The following is a 21,473-nucleotide window of genomic DNA, read 5'->3' as shown; positions in this document are numbered from 1 at the left end:
TGGTAGAACAGAAGAGGGAGAAGCGTGGTTAAAGTCACCAGAGATGAGGAAGAGAGCCTGTGGATGCTGTGTTTGCAGCCTACAAGTGCAGGAGAGCAGTGCTTCACAAGCATTTTCAGCATTGGCAGACGGGGCCACATAGACTGCGATCAAAATCACATGTGAGAACTCCCGGGGCAGATAGTATGGCCTCATGCCAATAGCCAATAGTTCAATATCCTTGTTACATAGCTGCTCCCTCACTGTGCAGTGTTCGGGTTTGGACCAGCTCGTGTTCACATACACCGCCAGACCGCCTCCTCTTTTCTTCAAGCATTCTTTCGTTCTGTCCGCCCGCAGCAGATGAAAATTGTCCAAACCTACAATAGAGTCTGGCATTTCTGCTGTTAACCAGGTCTCTGTGAAAATCAAAACGCTGCTGTCCTTATAAATCCTCTGGGACCGCATGAGGCTCGCTATTTCCGTCATTTTATTTTGAAGGGACCTCACGTTACCCATGACTACGGTGAGGACTACGACAAAGTCTGAGGAATAAAGATAAAACAACAACAACAACAACAACAACCTTGCTCAACACCCGGTCTGGAGAGACGGGAGATGGCGGAGGAGAGTGGATCGGGGATGGAAGACGTTCTGGACGGCGTGGAGGAGCAGCCTTTTCTGCCTGCACGTGCCCGGAAACGTAAAAAGTCCCTTAGCTCGTCCGAGGGTTCTGGGAATGAACAGCAGGATGAGGCTGAAGCTATTGATGTCCGGGGTGAGAGCAGAGACTGTAAGGTGATCATAAAGCTTGCACAGGATAGTGCATCCTTTAAGGAGTGGAATTCAGTGGCATTGTCAAAGAGCCTAACTGTAGCTGTGGGAGTGATCAAGAGTGCGAGTGTCCTTAGAGATGGCTCGCTGCTGGTCGTGTGCAAGGACGCGGCTCAGCAACGGAAGGCGATTGGTACTAAACGTCTGGGTGGAAAGGACATTCTTGTGTCTAATGCTGAAAGAAACACGGTCAGAGGAGTTATCGTAGGTGTCCCTACGGCGACGTCTGTGGATGAAGTTAAGGAGAATTTGACGGGAGTTACGGTGGTGGACGCTAGGCGTTTGAAGGTGACCCGGTTTGGGGTAAGATGTGACAGCTTGTCGGTAATGGTAACACTTGAAGGGAGGTGCCTGCCTAGTAAGGTGTTCATTGGGTACATGTGCTATAGCATCAGGCCATATGTTCCGCCGCCCCTGCGTTGCTTTAAGTGCCAGCGCTTTGGGCATATTGCAGCGGTCTGTAGAGGGAGGCAAAGGTGTGGTAAATGTGCAGGAGATCATGAGTATGGGAAGTGTGACGTGGGTGCAAAACTGAAGTGCTGTAACTGTGGGGAAGAACATAGCTCTGCCTACGGGGGATGCAAGTTTAGCAAAAGAGCTGCTGAGGTGCAGAAAATAAAGGTCTCTCAAGGTATATCCTATGCAGATGCAGTCAAGAAAGTTTCAAGTAACGAGTTTAGAGTAAATACAGAGAGAGGAGCCAGCGCTGCTCACAGCCAGGGCGAAATGAGAGAGGCCAGCGTGGCTCCCAAGAAGTGTGAAGGTTTCAAGAGTGGAGGTCCCAAGTGTGCAGGTTCCAGAATTAATGAGAATACCCTGGTTGTGGATAGAGAGGATTTTGTACTCTTTATGGTGGATGTTGTAAACTGTGCTGCTCAGACTCAAAGCAGAACTGAAAGGATCAGGATCATTGCTAAAGCTGCAGAGAGATTCCTTGGAACAAAGGAGCTTGATTGGGCAGATATAGAAAACAGGCTAAAGGCGCTAAATGGGAGTCGGAGTGATGGGGGTCTGCTTGTGGGGAGTCAGAGTGATCAGAGTGACGAGATGGGGGTGGGGGTGGTCTCCTGTCCTCGCCCAGTCTCGTAGACGCACGGCTACCAAGCGGCGACATCAGTGGACATATTAAAGCCTATAGAATGAAGCCTGAAGAATAAAGCTGTACGGTGGAAGCACCGAACGTCAAAGAAGGAGAGGAAGATGAAGAAGAGTCTCCCTGGAATAAAGCCGGTCACAAAGACATATCATGACCTCATGGGCTTTGTAACACCAAAGCAATGGAAGGAGTGCTTTTACGGACTACGACAGAGTCTGAGGACTACGACAAGGTCTGAGGAGTGGAGTCTGGCGGTGGTGCAGCACTTGGATGCCAGCCGCCGTAGAGCAACAACAACAACAACAACTACGACAAAGTCTGAGGAATAAAGTCTGGCGGTAATGCAACACTTGGATGCCAACCGCCATAAAACAACAACAACAACAACAACATCCATGGTACTACGACAAAGTCTGAGGAATAAAGTCTGGCGGTAATGCAACACTTGGATGCCAACCGCCATAAAACAACAACAACAACAACAACAACAACAACAACAACAACGGACTACGACAGAGTCTGAGGACTATGTCAAAGTCTGAGGAATAAAGGCTGGCGGTAATGCAACACTTGGATGCCAACCGCCATAAAACAACAACAACAACAACAACAACAACAACAACCGACTTCCTGTTTGTCCCTCTCTTCTCTCGGAGTTTACGTCCAGCCCGTCTGCCTCGTTGCGTTTTCCTTAGGATGTCCGCCGGGATAACGTGACGATCTCCAGGTAAGACGACTGTTCTCCGCAGTTTCATGAGTTCCTCCTTTGTGTAAACGCGGTACGGCGCCGGCCAGGGGGCGGGGCCGGAGCCGGGGGACTCAGAGCCAAGGCACATCGCAACGACACGACGAAAACACTCAATCCAGCCGAATAAAGTCAAAACAAGTTAATTTAAAGCGATTCCAGTGCGTGTCCCGATCGTTCGTGAAGTTCCTCTTTCATATAAACGTGTACCGACGACACGCCGTACTTTAGCGCGGCCGGAGGGCGCATATATATATATATATATATATATATATATATATATATATATATATATATATATATATATATATATATATATATATATATATATATATATATATATATATATATATATATATATATATATATATATATATATACACACACATACACATACACACACACATACACATACACATACACATACACATACACATACACATACACATACACATACACACACATACACACACACACACACACACACACACTTCTGTTTAGATTGGCCTAACCACTGCTGCATTGTCCATGTTTGATTGTGCATGAGCAAATTGTGTGTTGTTGTGAAGTGCTTCAGGTTTATATTAACCTTAATTCAATGTGTACTCTGGCCTGACAGAAACAAAACAAGAAAGTCATCATTAAAAACAATGTAATGACGGAAAATGCAACTGGAATGGTGGTGCGTCACGACCAGTTTGACCTGGAATTCTCCTGCTTCTACACCCAGCCTGAAGTCAAGTCCATGGCTCTGAAGATCAAAGACAGGTGGGTGCAAGATTGTAGCTAATGCACAGATGGCTTATACCAAGCATGTCAACCCTTTATTTGTAACAAAAAGGCCAATTCCTGATAAATAAGGCAATTTTATCAAGGCATGAAAAAAGCAAAATTGGTGTTGCTCAATGTTTTGCAATGACATAATCACAATTTATTTTTTGGACGCGCGTCCAGGGCGTTTGCCTTCAAATGTACAAGACCCGTAATAGTTAGCACCCGGCTTGTTCTGGTTGGGTCAAAAGTGTGGATTTTTACATCCCGTTCCATCCATTCTATATGTGGAATTAGCCTAAAATAAATAGCTTAGAATAATTTAATATTTAATTAACACACTTACAAGTTACGGGGTGCACGGTGGCAAAGGCGGTTAGCGCTCTTGCCTCCCAAGAAGGAGATCATGGGTTCGATTCCCGGACCAGACCAACATAACATGATCTCTCTGGGTGGAGTCTGCATGTTCTCCCCGTGTTACCGTGGGTTCTCTCCGGGTTCTCCGGCTTCCTCCCACCATCCAAAGACATGCATGTGTTAGGTAAAAATTGGTAACTCTAAATTGGCCCTAGTGAATGAATGTGAGCGTGAACTGTCTGTCTGTCATGTCTATGTCTCTGTGTTAGCCCTGCGACAAGTTGGCCACTGTCCAGGGTGTACCCCGCCTAAGGCCCGAAGTCACTGGGATAGGCTCCAGTCACCCGCGACCCCGAAAGGGAACAAGCGGTAGAAAATGGATGGACTTACAAGTTACAGTTACAGCTGGATGATCATCTAAACATACAAACATCATCTTTAAATACTTCAACGGGGGAAACCTATGTGTTTAAAAAAGATGGTGTGTTTTTCTCTAAGCTAATGCTAACAAAAATGAAATAGAATGAATCATGCTAAAGTAACACTACAAACTGGACTGACCCGTTTAAAAAAAACAATTGGCATTTAATGTACTTTTATTAAAGGTTGAATGGGCGATTTTTTTGGCCCAAATCTGAGTCTTATTTCTTCGTGGCGTGGACTGCTTATTAGTCCTGCCACGTATCAATCATAAAACGCACCTACTGCTCACCTGCAGCCGCGTCCGGCTCATCCCCATGAGAGCAGCACGTTTCCGCGTGTCTAAGCGCATTGATCTATCATAATATAGTTCCCTCAGTGTACGGGACAAAATTAAGACGGATTCCTCAAAAAATGCTATGGCATTCTCTGGGAGATCGAAATCATTCTGTGCCCGGCATCTGCAGTACCACAGAGTGGCCACTAATCAAACTGGCATGCTGACAAGCCAGGGGATGTCTTATCCAGTTCATGTTATAGATGTCTTACAATTACCTGTATTGCTAGTTCCGTGGTGCAGAAAATACAGGCTGGAGCATGGAACTACAGCCTGTCTATGAAGACTTACCTGGACATGGGTCGCACCAAACCCATCACCCAAAACACGGAGCTCCAGCTGGACCAGAGAGTATGGGTGGAACTAAAGGCCACAGGACTGGACTCCAACCTCCTCTCCCTGGTAACAGAATCCTGCTGGGCCACCAAAGAGCCCACCTTTAACGCTTCCCTCCGATACAACCTCATCCAGAACAGGTAAGAAAACCATAGTCCTGACCTCAAATCATAGCCCTGGTTTTTTGGGGTTCACTCTTGCTTCATGACGGATTGAAAATGGAATTATGGAGTTAATCAATAATTAAATATTAAAGTAGCTTTGAAAGTGATTAACTATATATCTTCCTGTTTCAAGACATTTTACTGCAGAATTGTTTGCCACTCCAATAGTAAAATGAACAAAGTCCATACCTAATTGTTATAAATGTCATACATTTAATTAGTCAGAAATGTCATGAGTATCAAGAATTAAACTTGCCCAAACTTTAATAACATTCTGTATTTTTGAACACAGTTGTTCAAACCCTGCAGACAAAACAATAGAGATGAAAGGAAACGGTCGCTCAACATGGAACTACTTTGCTTTTAACGTATTCAAGTTCTCCGGCGACACCTCTGACGTATATCTCCACTGCAAAGTCGAGCTCTGTGTGAAAAGCAAGGACTTATGCACCCAGGTATCTACAACCTACTACACATGTACTTTACTTCTACTTGTAGGTTGCATTCTAGAATTTTATGTTTCCAGTAGCATATCTACAATACAGTTAGACTCTAGTATCGCAGTAAATGTCTTACCATGAAAATAATAATGTGATAATATCATAGTTATTTGCATCGTTACAACCCCAGTAATTACAGATATTCATATCCACAAGCAAGACAAAAAAAATACAAATTCTACAGTGAAATTCTGATCTGCTTTCCAGCTCAAGAATGTTGTTAAATGAATTAATAGAAATGTATTTCATAATGTATTTAAAATTTTGTGCAAAACATCCCGACGAGGATAATTTTGCAGTATCAGCAAAGGGGTCACTATTATCATTGTGTGTTGTATACTGATACATGCATTTAAGTACTATTCTGTTTTTAACGCCAGGTTTGCGGTGGTAAGAGCAGGAGGCGTCGCAGAATGGCAAGTCTCTACAATGAAGAGCTGACTTCGGCTTTCATCTCAATGGCCTGGGGCAACTAGGTAAGGATAACGTACACTTACAGCCTGACCTTGATAACTAACCAGAGGTGGGTCTGGTTAGTACTTTGATGGGAGACTACTGAGAATACCAAGTGCCACGGTGGGGCAGCATTGGCTCCACGGTGCATACTGTCACCCACTTTACCCTAGTACGAACATGATGTGGCAGAGGGGCTTCAGTCTAACCCGGGATCCAGTAGTAATATGTGGCAATCGAGTGTGAAGAGAAGGAATATTGCAGTATGAAGTATCTTTGAGTGTCCAAAAAATGGCTATATTATTATTAGTAGTAGTAGTATTTCAAAGTCTTCTCAACAATTGTGCTGGTTTATTCACGAGAGCCTACAATCAGGGTCTTATCTGGGCTCAGAACCTGTCAAAGTATGTGGGCAGTCTCTTGCTTATTATTATGACTATAAATACTTATATTATGTTATTATTGTAGATATTTTGAGTCAATATGGCATTATAGTAGGTAGTAGTAATAGTAATAGTAATAGTAGTAGTAATAGTAATAGTAGTAGATTTCAATAAATAAAAAAGCAAATACACAAAATGATAAATAGACACATAATAATGGTTGGAACAATAAAAAAAACATCCAAACTGACATGTTTACTTCATGTCATATTCAACATTAAAGCTGGCCACATCGCAGCCTTGTTTTTTACAGCAGAACTAAGTAACACTGGTGATAGAGCGCCCCCTGCAGCTCCCTTGTGAAAATACATGGTCAGAAAATAGACGCAAAAGCTTTTCCCTCCACTTTTTCCCTGTCTTTCTTTATCCTAATAAGACATATGTCGTATAATCACATACAAAAACATTTCACATTGCCTAATATGAAAAAATAGCCTCGGTTTCTCAGGAGAGTTTTCTGCACAGTAACAGCAGGGGGCAACGGCGGACACTTCAAACGACCCGAAAATACATATTTAACCATCACAGGGACTTACAAAGCTGTTCAATACTGCTTTAAATCTATACCTTTTTTGTATATTGAGATCCAGTTACCAAAGTTAAACCAAATCATGTACAAACACATTTTTGTTTAATATCAGGTAATAAACATCACATCCCAACCTCTTGACTAATTTTTTTTAACCGGTGACCAAATGTCCTTAATGTTTTGGTTGGGAGCATCAAGATCCTTCAGTTTGACTGGTAATGTATTAGGTATAGTAATGTAATAGCCAAACAGGAAGTCCACACACATTCAACAATGTTAGGCAAATGGTAATAACCTTTGAGATTATGCCCAAGGATTCTTACCTCTCATTCTATGACTAGTCTCAAACTCAGACCTAATATGGTGCATTATGGTCTGAGCTGACATTAACTTTGCCTTTTGTTATCTTCAGGTATGACGAAGGACTAAAGGACCATCACACCAGCGTGTCTGCCCTCTTGGAGAACCCAAATGATCAATTATAAATGTTTATTCAAAATAGACATTGTGTACTTGACAGTGGCAGAAGACGTTTGATTGAGATAACGTGAGATGTTGATTGCCATGTTCTACTTTAATTAACTGCTTCTAAGCCCTTAAGTGTTGGTTTTGTGTTAATAAAGTTGTTTAACAATGGGTTTCTGGACCTTTGGGAAATCAATTCAGGCTTCAAGTTGAGTACATACAAAATTAAATGAAAACCGTTTAGATTGCAGCCCCTGATTCCGATAATAGATTTGACCTTTATTTCATTAGAAAGTCCTTTGAGATTGAATCTCTAAAATCTCGAGACCTGGCGAAAAGACACCTCAGTAGACAATCAACAAGAATAAAAATGATGACAGGCCTGTTGATTTCCCTCTCTCAGAGGGGTCCTGCCTGACCATACATCAGCATGGACATCCCCACTCTCACAGTCATCCATCAGCCACTACCAACACAAGAGATGACTGCAGCAATACTAGGCTCTGATGTACTGCACACTCGTCTCTCCCAGACTTACATGAACGTGACATGTTTTACCTTAATGATTAACTTTAGGTCATAGGGGAAATATTGATGAACATGAGTTTTCCTTTATTTATTTACCCAATAACAATAATCAGATGTCATTCATTGCAATCCATCAAAGGCGTGCTAAAACATGTCTTGACTGAGGTTTAACTATAATAAAAAGTGAAAAAATATAACTTCAACGTTTACATGAGGAGTTAATATTTTGAAAAAAGTCTTTTTGCAACTTTAAAAAAATAGTTAATAGTAAGTTATTTTTTTCTAAACTTTGAAGAGAAAAGGGTTGACCCTCTACATCATTTGAGGAGACTTGCACATTTACATAAAAAGCACTGTTTTATCACCTGGATCTCAGGTAAATACTGATATCTGATCAAAGGCAACCAATGACAGCTGTTGAAAGAAGAGCTTCTTTCATTGTTTTTGCACCATGTTAAATGGCTTAGGGTAAGATGCCAAACTGCTTTGATCCCGTTGCTGTCACTGTATTGTACAATTGCATGCATTTCATAATTTAATCGAATATTTTATAGTTTTTATTTATTGGTTCACACTTCTATGATAAGCCTTTTTATTATTATATCATATTGGCTCTGAGCACCATTAGAGCACCTGTTTTAGGATCATATTGCTTGATGTTACATTTTGCTACTATTTGCTATTTAGATGTAATGTATATTATATGTATGGGATGCCCTACCCATCTACCTTTCACTAGAAAACAAATCTACCTAAAGTCACCTTGAATCCTGAACCTCGATTCCAACCTGACCCAACAAATATCAGTTGATTGCAGGCTTCTGTCCAGGGTGTGCCCCCACCTAAGGCCCAAAGTCACTGAGATAAGCTCCAGTCACCAGCGACCCCGAACGGGAACAAGCAGTAGAAAAGAATGAATGTGATGATGAGATGATGGATCAGCACATAAGCTTCGTCTGTTTCTCCCTGGGTAAACATTAGAATATGAATTGTGCAGCAGACAGAGGCCCAAAGCCCTTATTGTGGCTGAGCAACAGAAGTATGGAGTATAGATATAGAGTAGTCCCCAGGGGACAAAACAGAAGGAAAGCAAGCGTGGGCAGTGAAAAGCCAGCATGGAGTAATGTCGGTCTGGCTTTAATGAAAGTTTGAATGAAATTAAAATCTGATAGCATGGGAGAAGAAAAGGAACAATCCAAGAAAACACCAAATAAATACATTGTAAAATATAATGTTTTCACCCATCAGAACCCAAAACATGTCATTGTCATGTGGCATGTCAGGGGTGTTTTAACTGGAATTACTGTTAAAATCCAAATCAGAAGACGCCACCTGAGCATGAATGGGCCCAGGACCATATAGAAAACATTAAAAGGTGCACGGATTCGTTGTTGACACGAGGCACAGACATTTTTAATACCAGATATGATTTATTTATAAATAACTTATTCCTCTGAACAATAAATTCCGTAATAAAAACATTAAGTCTCAGTGAAATTCCACAATCATTGTCCATAAAAACAATCACACTTTTGTTCAGGTTAAGAAAAAAAGGCGAGGTGGCGGAGCATTCTTGTCCCATCCCCCATGACCTAAAAGTTAAAGCTGGTTAGTTTTAAAGATGGAGCAGATATGGGCCAAAAAAGCAGCGTTCCTTTTACCTACTGCTGGGAAACCTTCTGCTGCGCACCCTTGACGGGCAGCGGACGTGGCTAGTACAGACGGCTACACATAGATGGGACCCCAGCTTCTAGAACAACCAGTCGTCAAAGCGCAAACCAGGAGTTCCCCATAGGCACTAGCACAACATAAATTAGTGGCGGTAGAATTAAAAGATTGTCATGGAAAATGCCAAAACTACCTGAGGACAGGAGAACAGGGCGTCGACACGGCCCAATCTGAGGCGGAAGTGGGAGTAGCAGAGGAAGAGGAAGTGGCAGAGGGGTTTTTATAGAGTGGAGTGACACCTGCTGGCCAATTTGATTAAAGACCATCCACACTATCACAGTCAGTAAACAACTTTCACAAATGCAAAATGGGAAAATATAAATTATGATTAATAAAAGTGGCTAAAGTCCAGGATGAGACAGGTCGGCTGGGGTCCGACCTGCTCGTCCCTGAGTTCTGGAGATGTACAGGTCCTGCAGCCTTCCATTTCCCACTCCACCTTCTCTGAAGAACGCACAAGGACCTGCAGCGCGTTAAACCACCACCAGCGAGCACTGCTGGTGATAGTTTTCACTAGAGTTGATTTACCAGTATGAGCACGAATGACTCGGCTTTATGAACTTTAGCGTCAGAAACATAAATAGTTCATAACGCTGTTTTATCACAAGCTGCGGCTTTGAACAGTTCTAAAGTCTTATTTGTGCTTTAGTCATACTCCATCCAGCTGGATCGAGTCCCAGGACTCCTCAGTAAATGGTGAAGTGGATTCCAGCCAAAGGATAGGACACAGACATTAAACGCTCTGCCAGAAAGCACACTCAGAGTGGCACTGTTTGCAAAGAAGGAAGTGGGAACATGGACTGAGGCCAGAAGAGCTCACATAAAGGAGGACAGTGGGGTGTTTTGCAGGGAGAAGAACACAGCTGGACCTGTAAAGAAGAAGGAAACCAACAAGATGGCTCAGAAGATCCGTTCCATCTGAGATCATTCTACAGGAGGGGGTGAAAGCAGATGGCATACAGTAACTTATTATTTATTTTCTTCTTCTGTTTCTGCGTCCCTTCCAACCACCAATGGATTTCAAAATCATTGTTTGGATTACTACCTACCTAAACTTTTTCTACCACATTCATACTACTTACATAGGCCTACCTACCATAATGTGGTTTTACTTTTGGAGCAAAGGGCCCCTGTTTCAGCATTTATGGAGCAACTTACCATCACAGAACATTAACCGCAATTTGACTTCATTTTTCTGCCTTTCAATGGTCTCAGTGGATGTTGGAAGTTGTGCTGAAAAATAATCTGTGGTTTTCTTGTTTGATGACATTTGCATGTCTGTTTCCTCATCTGTTGAAAACCTCTTTCATTCCAGTCGTAAGGTCGACAGATCAGAGGAGCTGGACCAGCCTGGTTGCTGGGTCTACTTTTATGCGAGTTAATACACACTATATTTGTATCCTATTGTGTTTTAGCTTTAGCTGACAGAATATTTAAATGTTTTGACTGGCCTGCAGCTGGCTTAGGCTGTTTAGTTCTAATAAATATAAATTGAGTAACAGTAAAAACTTTTCTCAAAAGTAAGCTAAACTACTGAACTTTCAAATAAACATCTTTGAATTTTGATTCAACACTGAGCTTCAGTGTTGTTTTTGATCTTGTGCTCACATTTATTTGCACAAAAGCATGAGAGAGGAAGTGAAAGGTCAGGTTTGTTCTTTTGAGTCAATTCATCAGGTCACACGTCATCATGTGGCAGTTTGAATAAGCACCGCCACCTTATCATCTGTGAAACAGATAAACTGTCAGAAATGAAGGCAGTTCAAGAACAGAAGCGGAGCAACTTCAGCATAAACGAGGATTTCACTCAGACGGAGCCAAAACATAATTCCCCCATTTAGTCTGAAGATAAAATGAATAAAAAGGAGACAGGGCCAAAGCAAAAAGAGAATAGTTGATGTCACTGTCGTTACAGCTTTAAATGCCCCCGCCCCCTCCAGCTCCCGCTCCGCGCGTGCTCCGTACGCGCGCCGCCGCTCATTGGCTCCGCGCTGATCGGTCAGCTCAGGGACGGAGCGCGCTCAGGAGCAGCAGGGCAACATGTTTACGGCCACCGACACCGCTAATACCGCTCATCACAGCCTCTAGCCACACTCCAAACCAGGGCTTCCGGGACACGTTACCGAGGTGTGGCGGGGAAGATGTTGTGTCGTTGGGCAAAGCCACTGGGGAAGGCTTTCATAACGCGCGGATCGTCTTCATTCCAAGTCAAAGCAAATACACTGAGTGACGTGACTTTGACGTTATACAAGGTGCACGCGCGCGGGGCTGTGTGTGTAGCCGCGTTCAGAGGACACGTAACCCGCGCGCGTCCCGCAGAAGGACAGGAAAAGGACCTCTATTTGAAGCCGGAGTGGGACTCGTCGCGCGCGCCCACGTCACACTGGGACAGAAGAGCTACAATCGCTACATCTCTGTCTAAAAGTGTCCGGAGTCGCGGCGGGAAAGGGCACGTCCTCGCGCCTCCTCCGCCCGGCTCCGGTTACGGGCGTCGCGTTACCGGAGACGGGCTGGTGGGCGATGCGTGTGTGCCGGGGCCGTTCGGTCGGCTCCGCTCCCCGGGAACCATGCCGACCAGAGCCGCCTCCACCGCCGCCGCGAAGCAACGCGAGGCCGGCGACGAGCAGCACAAAGGGGTAAATGAATCCATTCAGGTCCCGTGTTTACCTTCGCCCCGCGGCCGAGGGGAAACGGCGCACAGCCGCACTCCAGTGTGTGCTCACGGGGCGCAACCGGTGCTGCGCCGCGTGGGCTCCGGTTTGTGTGGAACTAGTCGTGAAAAATGCATGAAATGTCACGTGGGAAGAGCTGCGAGTGTAAATAGTGTAAACAGTGTAAATAGTGTAAACAGTGGTTAGAATGGGACAGAGGGACGTGCTCCGTGGATACTTTTGTGCTAAACACGCGCTACTGTTGTACTTTTGGTTAAACTGTCTCAAAAGTAAAATGTGTAGTTCAAGGGGGTTGGATCTCTGGGAAAGTACAGGTTGCGCGCTCTAAAGTGGTTTATTTTTATTGAATTTTTCTGTTAACATAAAAACAACATATAATTTACTACTTTTACTACTTAAGTGAATCAATAAGACTCATAATAACAGCCTAACTGAACTCATATTCTCAGCTCTTTGGTCACGTGTCACAGAGCTCGTGCTGACTCATCTTTCCCGTTGTATTGACTCCATATGTTAAAACCTGATGTGACTAAACTAAACTCACCTGCGGCTGCAAACACATTTTACACTCGGTCTGCAGTGACCTAGAGGCCGAGGGTACCGGGCGGTCTGAGAATCGAACTTTCGATCTTTATGCTGTGAGACAGAAGTGCATCCAAAATAATGCGCTTATTTATCTTATCTTAGGCCTTTAAATGTTCTCCAGTCATGGTTTGTCACAATAGGAACTTGAATTGTGACGTCTCAGTCTCACAACATTGCAGGTCTGTAATAAACGCATCTAAATTAAGCCCCTGGTTTTTCGTGTATTGTGGAAAAATGTCCCCAGGGCCTAACAATAACACCGTCTACTTTTCTGCTCCACACTAAGACCGCCAGTCCTGCCCTCGTCTCCTCTTTGCACCCCATGTTCTTCCTCTCTTCGCCCCTGACTTCGCCGGTGACTTTGCCTTTCCGCACGTGTTTTCATTGCGGTGAAAAGCTGTGATGGGACACAGCGAGAGCCACTGTTCCCTGGTGCCGCTGACCCTCCCACAGCGCCTCCTGCTGCTTACACTTCTGTCAGGACGTTCCCCGCCTCCGGAGCAGCGGTGGCACGGCCCCTCGCCCCCCGCTCACGCGCCCTCCCGTTGTCCATTGTTGGGCATCCAGTGACCACCGTCGGCCACATTTGGATTACGAGAGGAGGAAAAGAGCCGCTTGTTTTGTTTCCCCTTTTCTGGGTCGGCGCACTTAACTGACCGTTTGACCTCAGTTTTAAAAAGGGGAAAGTAATTAAATGAACCGGCCATAATCCCAGAGTCACATTTGGGAGGAGACCGTGTTTTGGCTGTAGCTGCTTAAGAAAAGTAATGATCGGGCTGTAACTAACACAATGGATTACTCTAAGGTTAGTTTAATTAGTGTAGTGACTCATTGTTTGAGAGATTTGGCCTTGAAGATGTGTTTTTTATGACCAAGATGGAGAGCGGTAAAGCCTCCGATCCAGGACTGGACCTGAAATTGTCACGAATGTTTTGTGTTCATGTTCATTTTTTTTGTGCCTGTGCAATTCTCGAACCTCGATCCGGAATATTACCGGCCCGTTTCAGGAGGGAAATTGCTGAGCGTTGTGTTGAGCTGAACCGAACCGTCATTTCAAAAGCACGTTTACGTTTCTATCTACCGTATTTGGTACAACTATTAAACTGTCCATTTAAACTTCCTCAGCAATGCAGTTACCTTTTGTTAGTTTGAAAGTACAAGGTTTAGAGGTCAAAGAGCAAACGCCGCTTATCGATTTGCCCCAAACTCTCTTCATTAAGTCCTTAGTTTAAATTTGAAAGCACAACCTGTCGACTATATTGACTCTTGTGTTTCTGTCGGTTCCGTTCTTCTGTCGTTGCGTTGCTTGGGCCTGAGGATGTGCGGCCTCGGTCCTTTTGTCTGCGGCGTGTTGTAAATGCGGTTACAGTCGTGTTAAACCACGTCTGTCCCGTGTGGAGCTGTCTGCGGCGTGTGCTTCATCCCAAAGGTCACCGCAGAGTCTCCGTGTGCTCAACAGACTGGCACGCTTCATCAACTTCTGATTTACACCCGTTTCCTCCTCCACGCTAATAAAACCGCATTTACCGTATTTTCGGGACTATAAGTCGCACCAATCAAAAAATGCATAATACAGAAGAAAAAACATATATAAGTCGCACTGGAGTATAGGTCGCATTTTGGGGGGAAATTTATTTGATAAAATCCAAGACCAAGAACAGACATTTCATCTTGAAATGCAGTTTAAATTAATAACAGATGAGAGAACATGGTGAATAGGTGTACACCTTCAGCTACATGACGCACAGACAATGAACTGTGGTAAGTGTCTGGTATGTTAACGTAACATATTAACAGTTATTCAGATAACTATAGCATAAAGAACATGCTAACAAGTTTACCAAAGCATCAGTTTTACCCCAAATCACTAAATCCATTGAATTCTTCTTCCTCTGTGTCACTTCTAAACAACTCCACAAACTCCGGAGGTAGAGGAAGTGCAGATTCTTCTTCTGCGTCACTTAGAGCCTAGAGCGCCCTCTTGCGATTGCCAGGGTGAAAATAACAAATAATTTCACATATAAAGCAGCTTCCACACCGCCGCGGCCGAAGCGTCCAGTTTACATTCAAAGTCTATAGTAAACGCGCGTCGAGCACGTAGTGCGTTATCCGCGGCGCGATTTCTTCGTTTTTGCGGCGCAATTGGTGCGTTTTCTTACGCTCTCGACGCTTTGAGCGCATGTATGAGCCGGCCGATGCGGCTTACGCGACGTGTTCAGATATGTTGAGGTCTCTGCAGCTGAAGCGTAGCAGCCGCAGCAGCAGCCAATCAGACCTGACGCTCCAGTGACGTACGTACGTACTGCCCCTCGCATTTCCGGTATTCCCCGTGGAATTCCCCAAGAAGCGCCACTTTTTCCTTGCTCGTCAACAATGGCAGACGAAAGACTGATTGTGGCCGTGTGTGGGAGAAGGGAACTGTACGATGTATTCACGGTGGAACAGAGACAGAAATAAGCCCGGCGCCTCTGTGTGAGGGTTTTGAAAACCAAAAACGTGAAAACAACGCTCTCGATATCCGCCATTTTACACAATGTAAGGCCACACCGACAACAACTCTACTGCTCATGCGACAACACCTCTACTGCGCATGTGCACAGAGAGCTCGAGCGCGCCGTACGCGCGCCTGTGTCTAGTGGCCGGGGCGTCGAGAGCACGCGTCCACTGCGTAAACCTTTCAAATGTACATGCGCTCAAATTTTGCGTCGGGCGCGTTTAGGCGTCTGCGATGTGTACGTAAGTCGCTCTGGAGTATGGCGCACCAAAACTATGAAAAAAGGTGCGACTTATAGTCTTTGTTTCTGTTAAACGTAAGATTTTTTTGTTATAATTAAACATTTATTTCCCATGACATAAAAAAAAAAGCACTTGTCATGGTGAAATATCAAAATGTCTGTCTTTCCTAAAGTGCATTTATTATAATGAATATTAAATCAAGATGGCGTTCAAACAGGAATTGTCGACATTTGAGAGAACACTGACATTTCGAACCGTTAAACGAATGGGAGGATGACATACATTTAGAACATGCCAAACGGGGTCGGCAGGTTTTACATTAAAGCCCCTCTGGCAACACAGTGCATGCAAATATTAAAGAAGTATAAGTACATGTCCCTGCAGTTCATCTCGCAAAACATCCAGAAGCAAACTGACAAGAAGGCAACAGAATCTGCGCAGCTATATTATATTTGTGATGAAAATAAGTTTGTTTTATAATTTCACAAATGCAGGAAAATAGTGCTCTTATTATATAACAAATGGGTAAATTGCAGCCAAGGCTTTGGAAATCCAATATCACTGTTTATACTTTTGTCACATATTAAAATGAACACTGCTTCAATAGATGATCATAGATGGTTAATAGATGGTTAATAGATGGTTAATAGACGGATAATAGACGGATAATAGACGGATAATAGACGGATAATAGACGGATAATAGACGGATAATAGACTGATAATAGCAGAAGTGGGTGTTTGTTGAAATGTGTCCAGTAATGTGAAGTCAGTCCAAAGTGTTCAGTGCAGATACAGTGAGTCATGTAAAGTTATTTTTAGTCAAATAGATTTAAGATAAGATAAGATATTCCTTTATTGTCCCACATGGGGAAATTTCATTGGTGCAACGCAGGTAGATACAGAGGTAGATACAGAAGAACAGATCACTTATAGGAAGTCTGAAAAACACTTTCAGTAGAAGATCTCCTATAAATAAACAAAAACTCCCATAGACAAATAAATACCATGTCATGTGATCACGACAGTAATTGCACATGAATATGTGTCACGACAGCACATGAATTGCACATGAATTTCACAGTAATTGCACATGAATTCCAACAGCAATTGCACATACGACAGAATTGCACATCAGTATTAGGTTAGGTCAGTATTGCGACGGGATAACGTGACGATCTCCGGGTAAGACGACTGTTCTCAGCAGTTTCATGAGTTCCTCCTTTGTGGAAACGCGGTACGGCGCCGGCCGGGGGGCGGGGCCGGAGCCGGGGGGCGGGGCCGGAGCCGGGGGGCGGGGCCGGAGCCGGGGGACTCAGAGCCAAGACACGACGAAAACACTCAATCCAGCCGAATAAAGTCAAAACAAGTTAATTTAAAGCGATTCCAGTGCGTGTCCCGATCGTTCGTGAAGTTCCTCTTTCATATAAACGTGTATATAAACGTGTACCGACGACACGCCGTACTTTAGCGCGGCCGGAGGGCGCGGGGGGGGGGGGGGGGGGGGGGCTGGTGGGCTGGTGGGCTCGCTCGGAGCTAGCTCACGTCACAACAACACAACGAACGCAACGAAAAACGCTCAAATCCAGTCGAAAAAAGTCACAAACAGTTGAATTAAAAAACTATTCCAGCGCGTGTCCCTATCGTACAGTAAAATATACTAACTATATTTACAAAATATAGGAGATAAAGCACAATAAGTGTGAGAAAGAAGAGAGAGCGTTTACACCGGGCTGCCAGCTGTACCAGCGCCTTATGACGTATATATAATTATATATATATATATATATATATATATATATATATATATATATATATATATATATATATATATATATATATATATATATATATATATATATATATATAATTATGAAAACTACAAGAAAACCAAGAAAACCTTGAATATCCATGCACATTACAAGTCGACCTTGGTTCTTTTAAAAAGGACCAAATAAGCTACTGTAAATAAGCTATTTGAATTGAAATAGTCTTGTGTATGATTCTTACTCGCTCCTCACATTTGTCTTTGTCCAGGATGAACAGGCTTTGAAGGACGCCTCTTCACCTCCTGAGAAAGATCCTGACCGTCCAGAGCCATCTCCAGAAGGAGAGAAACCCAACAAGACCCAGCAGTTAAAGAAGGTCTTCAGAGAGTATGGTGCTGTGGGCGTGTCCTTCCATATCTGCATGTCCCTCATGTCTCTGGGCATGTTCTACCTCCTCGTGTCCAGGTGAGACGCCACTATCATCTACACACTGCAAAGTATATAATGATCAGAAAACATGTACACAGGGGGATATTCATTAAGCAGTTTATTCTCTTTACTAAACAGTGAATTCTGTCTTCAAAAAAGTCTGACGTTCACATGATTTTGAGACAAATGAGATATTTTGTACTGCCCAAAAAGCACAACTAGCATCCACTGTGACACGTGTTGCTCAAGCGCAGCCCGAGGCTCTATACAACTCTTGGAATACTTCCTGAGGATTGTAAAACATGGGGGAAAAAATCAATGCACTGCAAAAATGATAACACCTCTAGACCACAAATTCCTACAAAATATGAATCATAATGTTCACATTATGCACATTGGCCATATTTGGATCTGTTCTGTCCATACTCCAATGGACTGGACTGTGACAGCCAGAAGCTCGCAGCATGTTCTCAGCTCTGGCAGTGATGGTATAGTTTTCAGACCCTTGTCTGTGGCACTGTGCCAACAGCGCTCTAACCACAGGGCCCTGGCACGCACCATCTGACCACTTCCTCTTAGAGATAATGATACTATAAGCATTATCCCGTTTGTCTTGGTGCGGCGCGCTAAATGCCTCTGTGTGCTGCACAAACTGTTGTCTTTCTGCAGATGGAGCATTATATTTAGCTGAGTGTGATTTGCATTTAGCTGAGTTTGCTCATTGGCAGTAGATCTGATCATCTGTGAGATGGTCCCTTATTGATTAGAACGTTTCACATTGACAGATTTTATAGCGTTTTGATTTAATGAAAGACTTTGCTTGTTGTGTATCAAGTTCACTTGCTATTTTTTGGGCCTTGAATGTTAACAGAAACGGTCTAATTTCCCTTACGCTTAGGTAGGAATGTTATGTTTACTCAATTTTGTCCATATCTGATAAAAGGGAACTCTAGCTGCTTGACCTGTTGTACCTTAAACAAAGCTTTAACCCTCTTTGTTTCCAGTCAAATCCATCATTCTGGGATAATAAACCTGATATTCTGATTCTGATTTTGATTCTGATTCTGAAGCATCAGGGTCTCCCTTTTGTGGTCAGTTTGTACTCTAAACCCACAAATGAAAAAACTTAGATTAATGGGATTAATAGGAATGAATAGGAATTTTATGGATTCCGCCTAGACATTTTTGCTTTATTACAAGTCCCTAAAACAAATTTTAAAGGAATTTACATTCAGCTTATAAAAAATAATTGTCAAATTAATCAGCCGATCCCTCCAGACACCAGCTTTACTCATTCATATATTTAACAAAGAAAACCAAAGCGGAATTTAGACTCTGATTTCCTCAGTGCAGACCTTATTTCTTCTCATGATTAGAGTAAAACAGACATCAGAGTCCCAAACGAGTCTCAGCTCCACAAAGTCAATCGTTTGTGTTCCAAAGGGTTCAGGAACAGCTTCAGTTCGAAGTGGGGGTCATTTTTTCAGGCGTTTCAGGACAAATAGACCCCAAGCATGTTAAGTATGTATGTATATGCCAATCAGAGTTAGTCGCTCGCACAATAATTTACAGTTTTAGATTTGTATTCAACCAGCAAAAAAATAATCTGTCTCCCTCTTGTGGTCAACAACAGCCATGACTCTTCTAACTCCACTCCTCTGTCTTCTGTCCACAGTGGGATCGACATGGGGGCTCTGCTCTGCAAACTGGGCTTCAGCGAGACCGTGGTCAAGTCCAAGATGGCTGCCGGGACCAGCACCTTCGTTTTGGCCTATGCCGTTCACAAGCTGTTCGCCCCGGTCCGAATCAGCATCACACTAGTGTCAGTGCCTCTTATTGTCCGCCATTTTAGAAAGATTGGACTGTTTAAAGCCCCGCCCAAAGCACCGTAGTAACATTAAAGGTTTTAATGACATGAAAAGCACATATAAAGTCCTAAGCTCTTAATGTATTTGTGTATAATTCTCAACTGCTGTTTCTACTGTGTAATTTAAGCCTCTTTTGGGATAAACCATGTCATTAACTGTTCCTGCCTTGGAGGTTTTATTAAAAATGACAAACTGAAGTATTTATGCTCAAGTTAACGGAGGAATCTCGCTTTCACCAAGTTGTGTTGGTGATTCAAATTTGAGCTTTTACATACAAAAATGTATCGGAAGAATCCAACTTCTTGAACCGTTTAAGTCTTGACGGGCCTGTTTTATTATTTATTTTGGTTTTCGATGGAAATACAAGCGAGATCTGTGGAAGTGGCACGATCTAGATTTGTATTTTAAGAAGAGTTGATTCAGTTCAAACTTGTTCCAAGGACATGTCATTTTATATTAACGCCTAATTGCTAGCGGTTAGCATTTGTACATTTTGCAAACGTATTAACCTGTGGCAGTTAAAGAAGCCTCTATATTTACAATCAGATGTAGTTTTGTGACTGGTTGAGGCAGGGTTTGTCTCTTAAAGCTGTGAAAGTTCCCTCGGGTGCCAATGGAAAAGCAGATTCCTCCTCGGCTTTGCGAATCAGCAGAATATCTCGGTGTATTTCTGTCTCTGCCCTGCTCCCTGTACCATTCTCTCTTTCTATTTCTGCTTCTACCTGTTTCTTTTGCACCACATACAGGTGCTCTTACCTTTGCCATTCCGATGCTGCGTAAAAAAAACATTGTCATTGTTTTGCCTGACGTGATTAATTTAATTAAAAGATATCTTCTCTTTTATTACCGTTTCTTTGTGGTTCATCACTGGTTGTTACATCAGACATTTCTCTGTTTAAAGGTGTGTTTAATGGGGACATAAAGAAAACACAAAAAGTGCAATAAATGAAGTATCTAATGGGTCATTTAGCTTTCAGCAAGTTGATAGAGCCATTAGTGTAACGTTACAGATGTAAGAAAGAAGTATAATGTAATAACTATAACTCTTTTACAATAACATTTGACTGAAATTCCTATATTCAGAAACATTGGATTTTTTAAACTTTTTCTTAGATGTTACTTTGAGTTAGTGGTGATCTGAGTTGTTTTAGTGACATGTAACTTCTATAATGCACAGAACATGTTACATGTCATCTTTGCTCTCTTCATTTGCACTTCTCTTTTCCGCCACACAGAGGCGCTGCTGAACCACAAATCCAGCTGCCGCTCCTCTTCCTCTGCCGTTCCTCTTCCTCTCCTCTGCCTCTTCCTCTGCCTCTTCCGCTCCTCTGCCTCTCCTCCTCTGCCTCTCCTCTGCCTCTTCCTCTGCATCTCCTCCTCTTCCTCTCCTCTGCCTCTTCCTCTGCCTCTCCTCTGCCTCTTCCTCTGCATCTCCTCTGCCTCTCCTCTGCCTCTTCCTCTGCCTCTCCTCTGCCTCTTCCTCTGCCTCTCCTCTGCCTCTTCCTCTGCATCTCCTCCTCTGCCTCTCCTCTGCCTCTTCCTCTGCATCTCCTCTGCCTCTCCTCTGCCTCTTCCTCTGCATCTCCTCTGCTTCTTCCTCTTCTCTTCCGCTCCTCTTCCTCTGCCTCTTCCTCTGCCTATCCTCTTCCTCTGCCTCTCCTCTGCCTCTTCCTCTGCCTCTTCCTCTTCTCTTCCGCTCCTCTTCCTCTGCCTCTCCTCTTCCTCTGCTT

At 43.4% G+C, this 21,473-nt stretch overlaps 2 protein-coding genes across 2 annotated transcripts in view; both read left to right on the top strand.

Moving 5' to 3' along the window:
• LOC140384347 (alpha-tectorin-like) overlaps positions 1-7,525 on the top strand; it is a 14,963-nt gene extending 7,438 nt beyond the window's left edge. The window contains exons 8-12 of the mRNA XM_072466027.1: positions 3,274-3,422; positions 4,770-5,015; positions 5,332-5,494; positions 5,920-6,015; positions 7,377-7,525. Coding sequence (XP_072322128.1) covers positions 3,274-3,422; positions 4,770-5,015; positions 5,332-5,494; positions 5,920-6,015 — 654 coding nt within the window. The 3' untranslated portion in view covers positions 7,377-7,525. The remainder of the gene's footprint in view (positions 1-3,273; positions 3,423-4,769; positions 5,016-5,331; positions 5,495-5,919; positions 6,016-7,376) is intronic.
• A 4,299-nt stretch (positions 7,526-11,824) lies between these two features.
• fam210b (family with sequence similarity 210 member B) lies at positions 11,825-20,586 on the top strand. The gene is made up of 3 exons (XM_072466028.1): positions 11,825-12,321; positions 17,715-17,911; positions 19,551-20,586. The coding sequence occupies exons 1-3, from the start codon at positions 11,827-11,829 to the stop codon at positions 19,765-19,767; spliced, it is 909 nt and encodes a 302-aa protein (XP_072322129.1). The 5' UTR covers positions 11,825-11,826; the 3' UTR covers positions 19,768-20,586.
• The last annotated feature ends 887 nt before the right edge of the window (positions 20,587-21,473 follow it).

The sequence above is a fragment of the Eucyclogobius newberryi genome, unplaced genomic scaffold, assembly GCF_026437365.1.
Source record: "Eucyclogobius newberryi isolate DKJ021-1_F unplaced genomic scaffold, fEucNew1.0.hap1 SCAF_106, whole genome shotgun sequence".
NCBI lineage: Eukaryota > Metazoa > Chordata > Actinopteri > Gobiiformes > Gobiidae > Eucyclogobius > Eucyclogobius newberryi.
The sequence above is the reverse complement of the archived record's forward strand: the minus strand, read 5'-3'. Positions and strand labels throughout refer to the sequence as shown.

Coding starts and splice junctions, on each gene's coding strand:
- fam210b (XM_072466028.1), top strand. CDS start 11,827: ATGTTGTGTCGTTGGGCAAAGCCACTGGGGAAGGCTTTCATAACGCGC. Junction 12,322..17,714: donor GCGACGAGCAGCACAAAGGG/GTAAATGAATCC, acceptor GTCTTTGTCCAG/GATGAACAGGCTTTGAAGGA. Junction 17,912..19,550: donor TTCTACCTCCTCGTGTCCAG/GTGAGACGCCAC, acceptor TTCTGTCCACAG/TGGGATCGACATGGGGGCTC.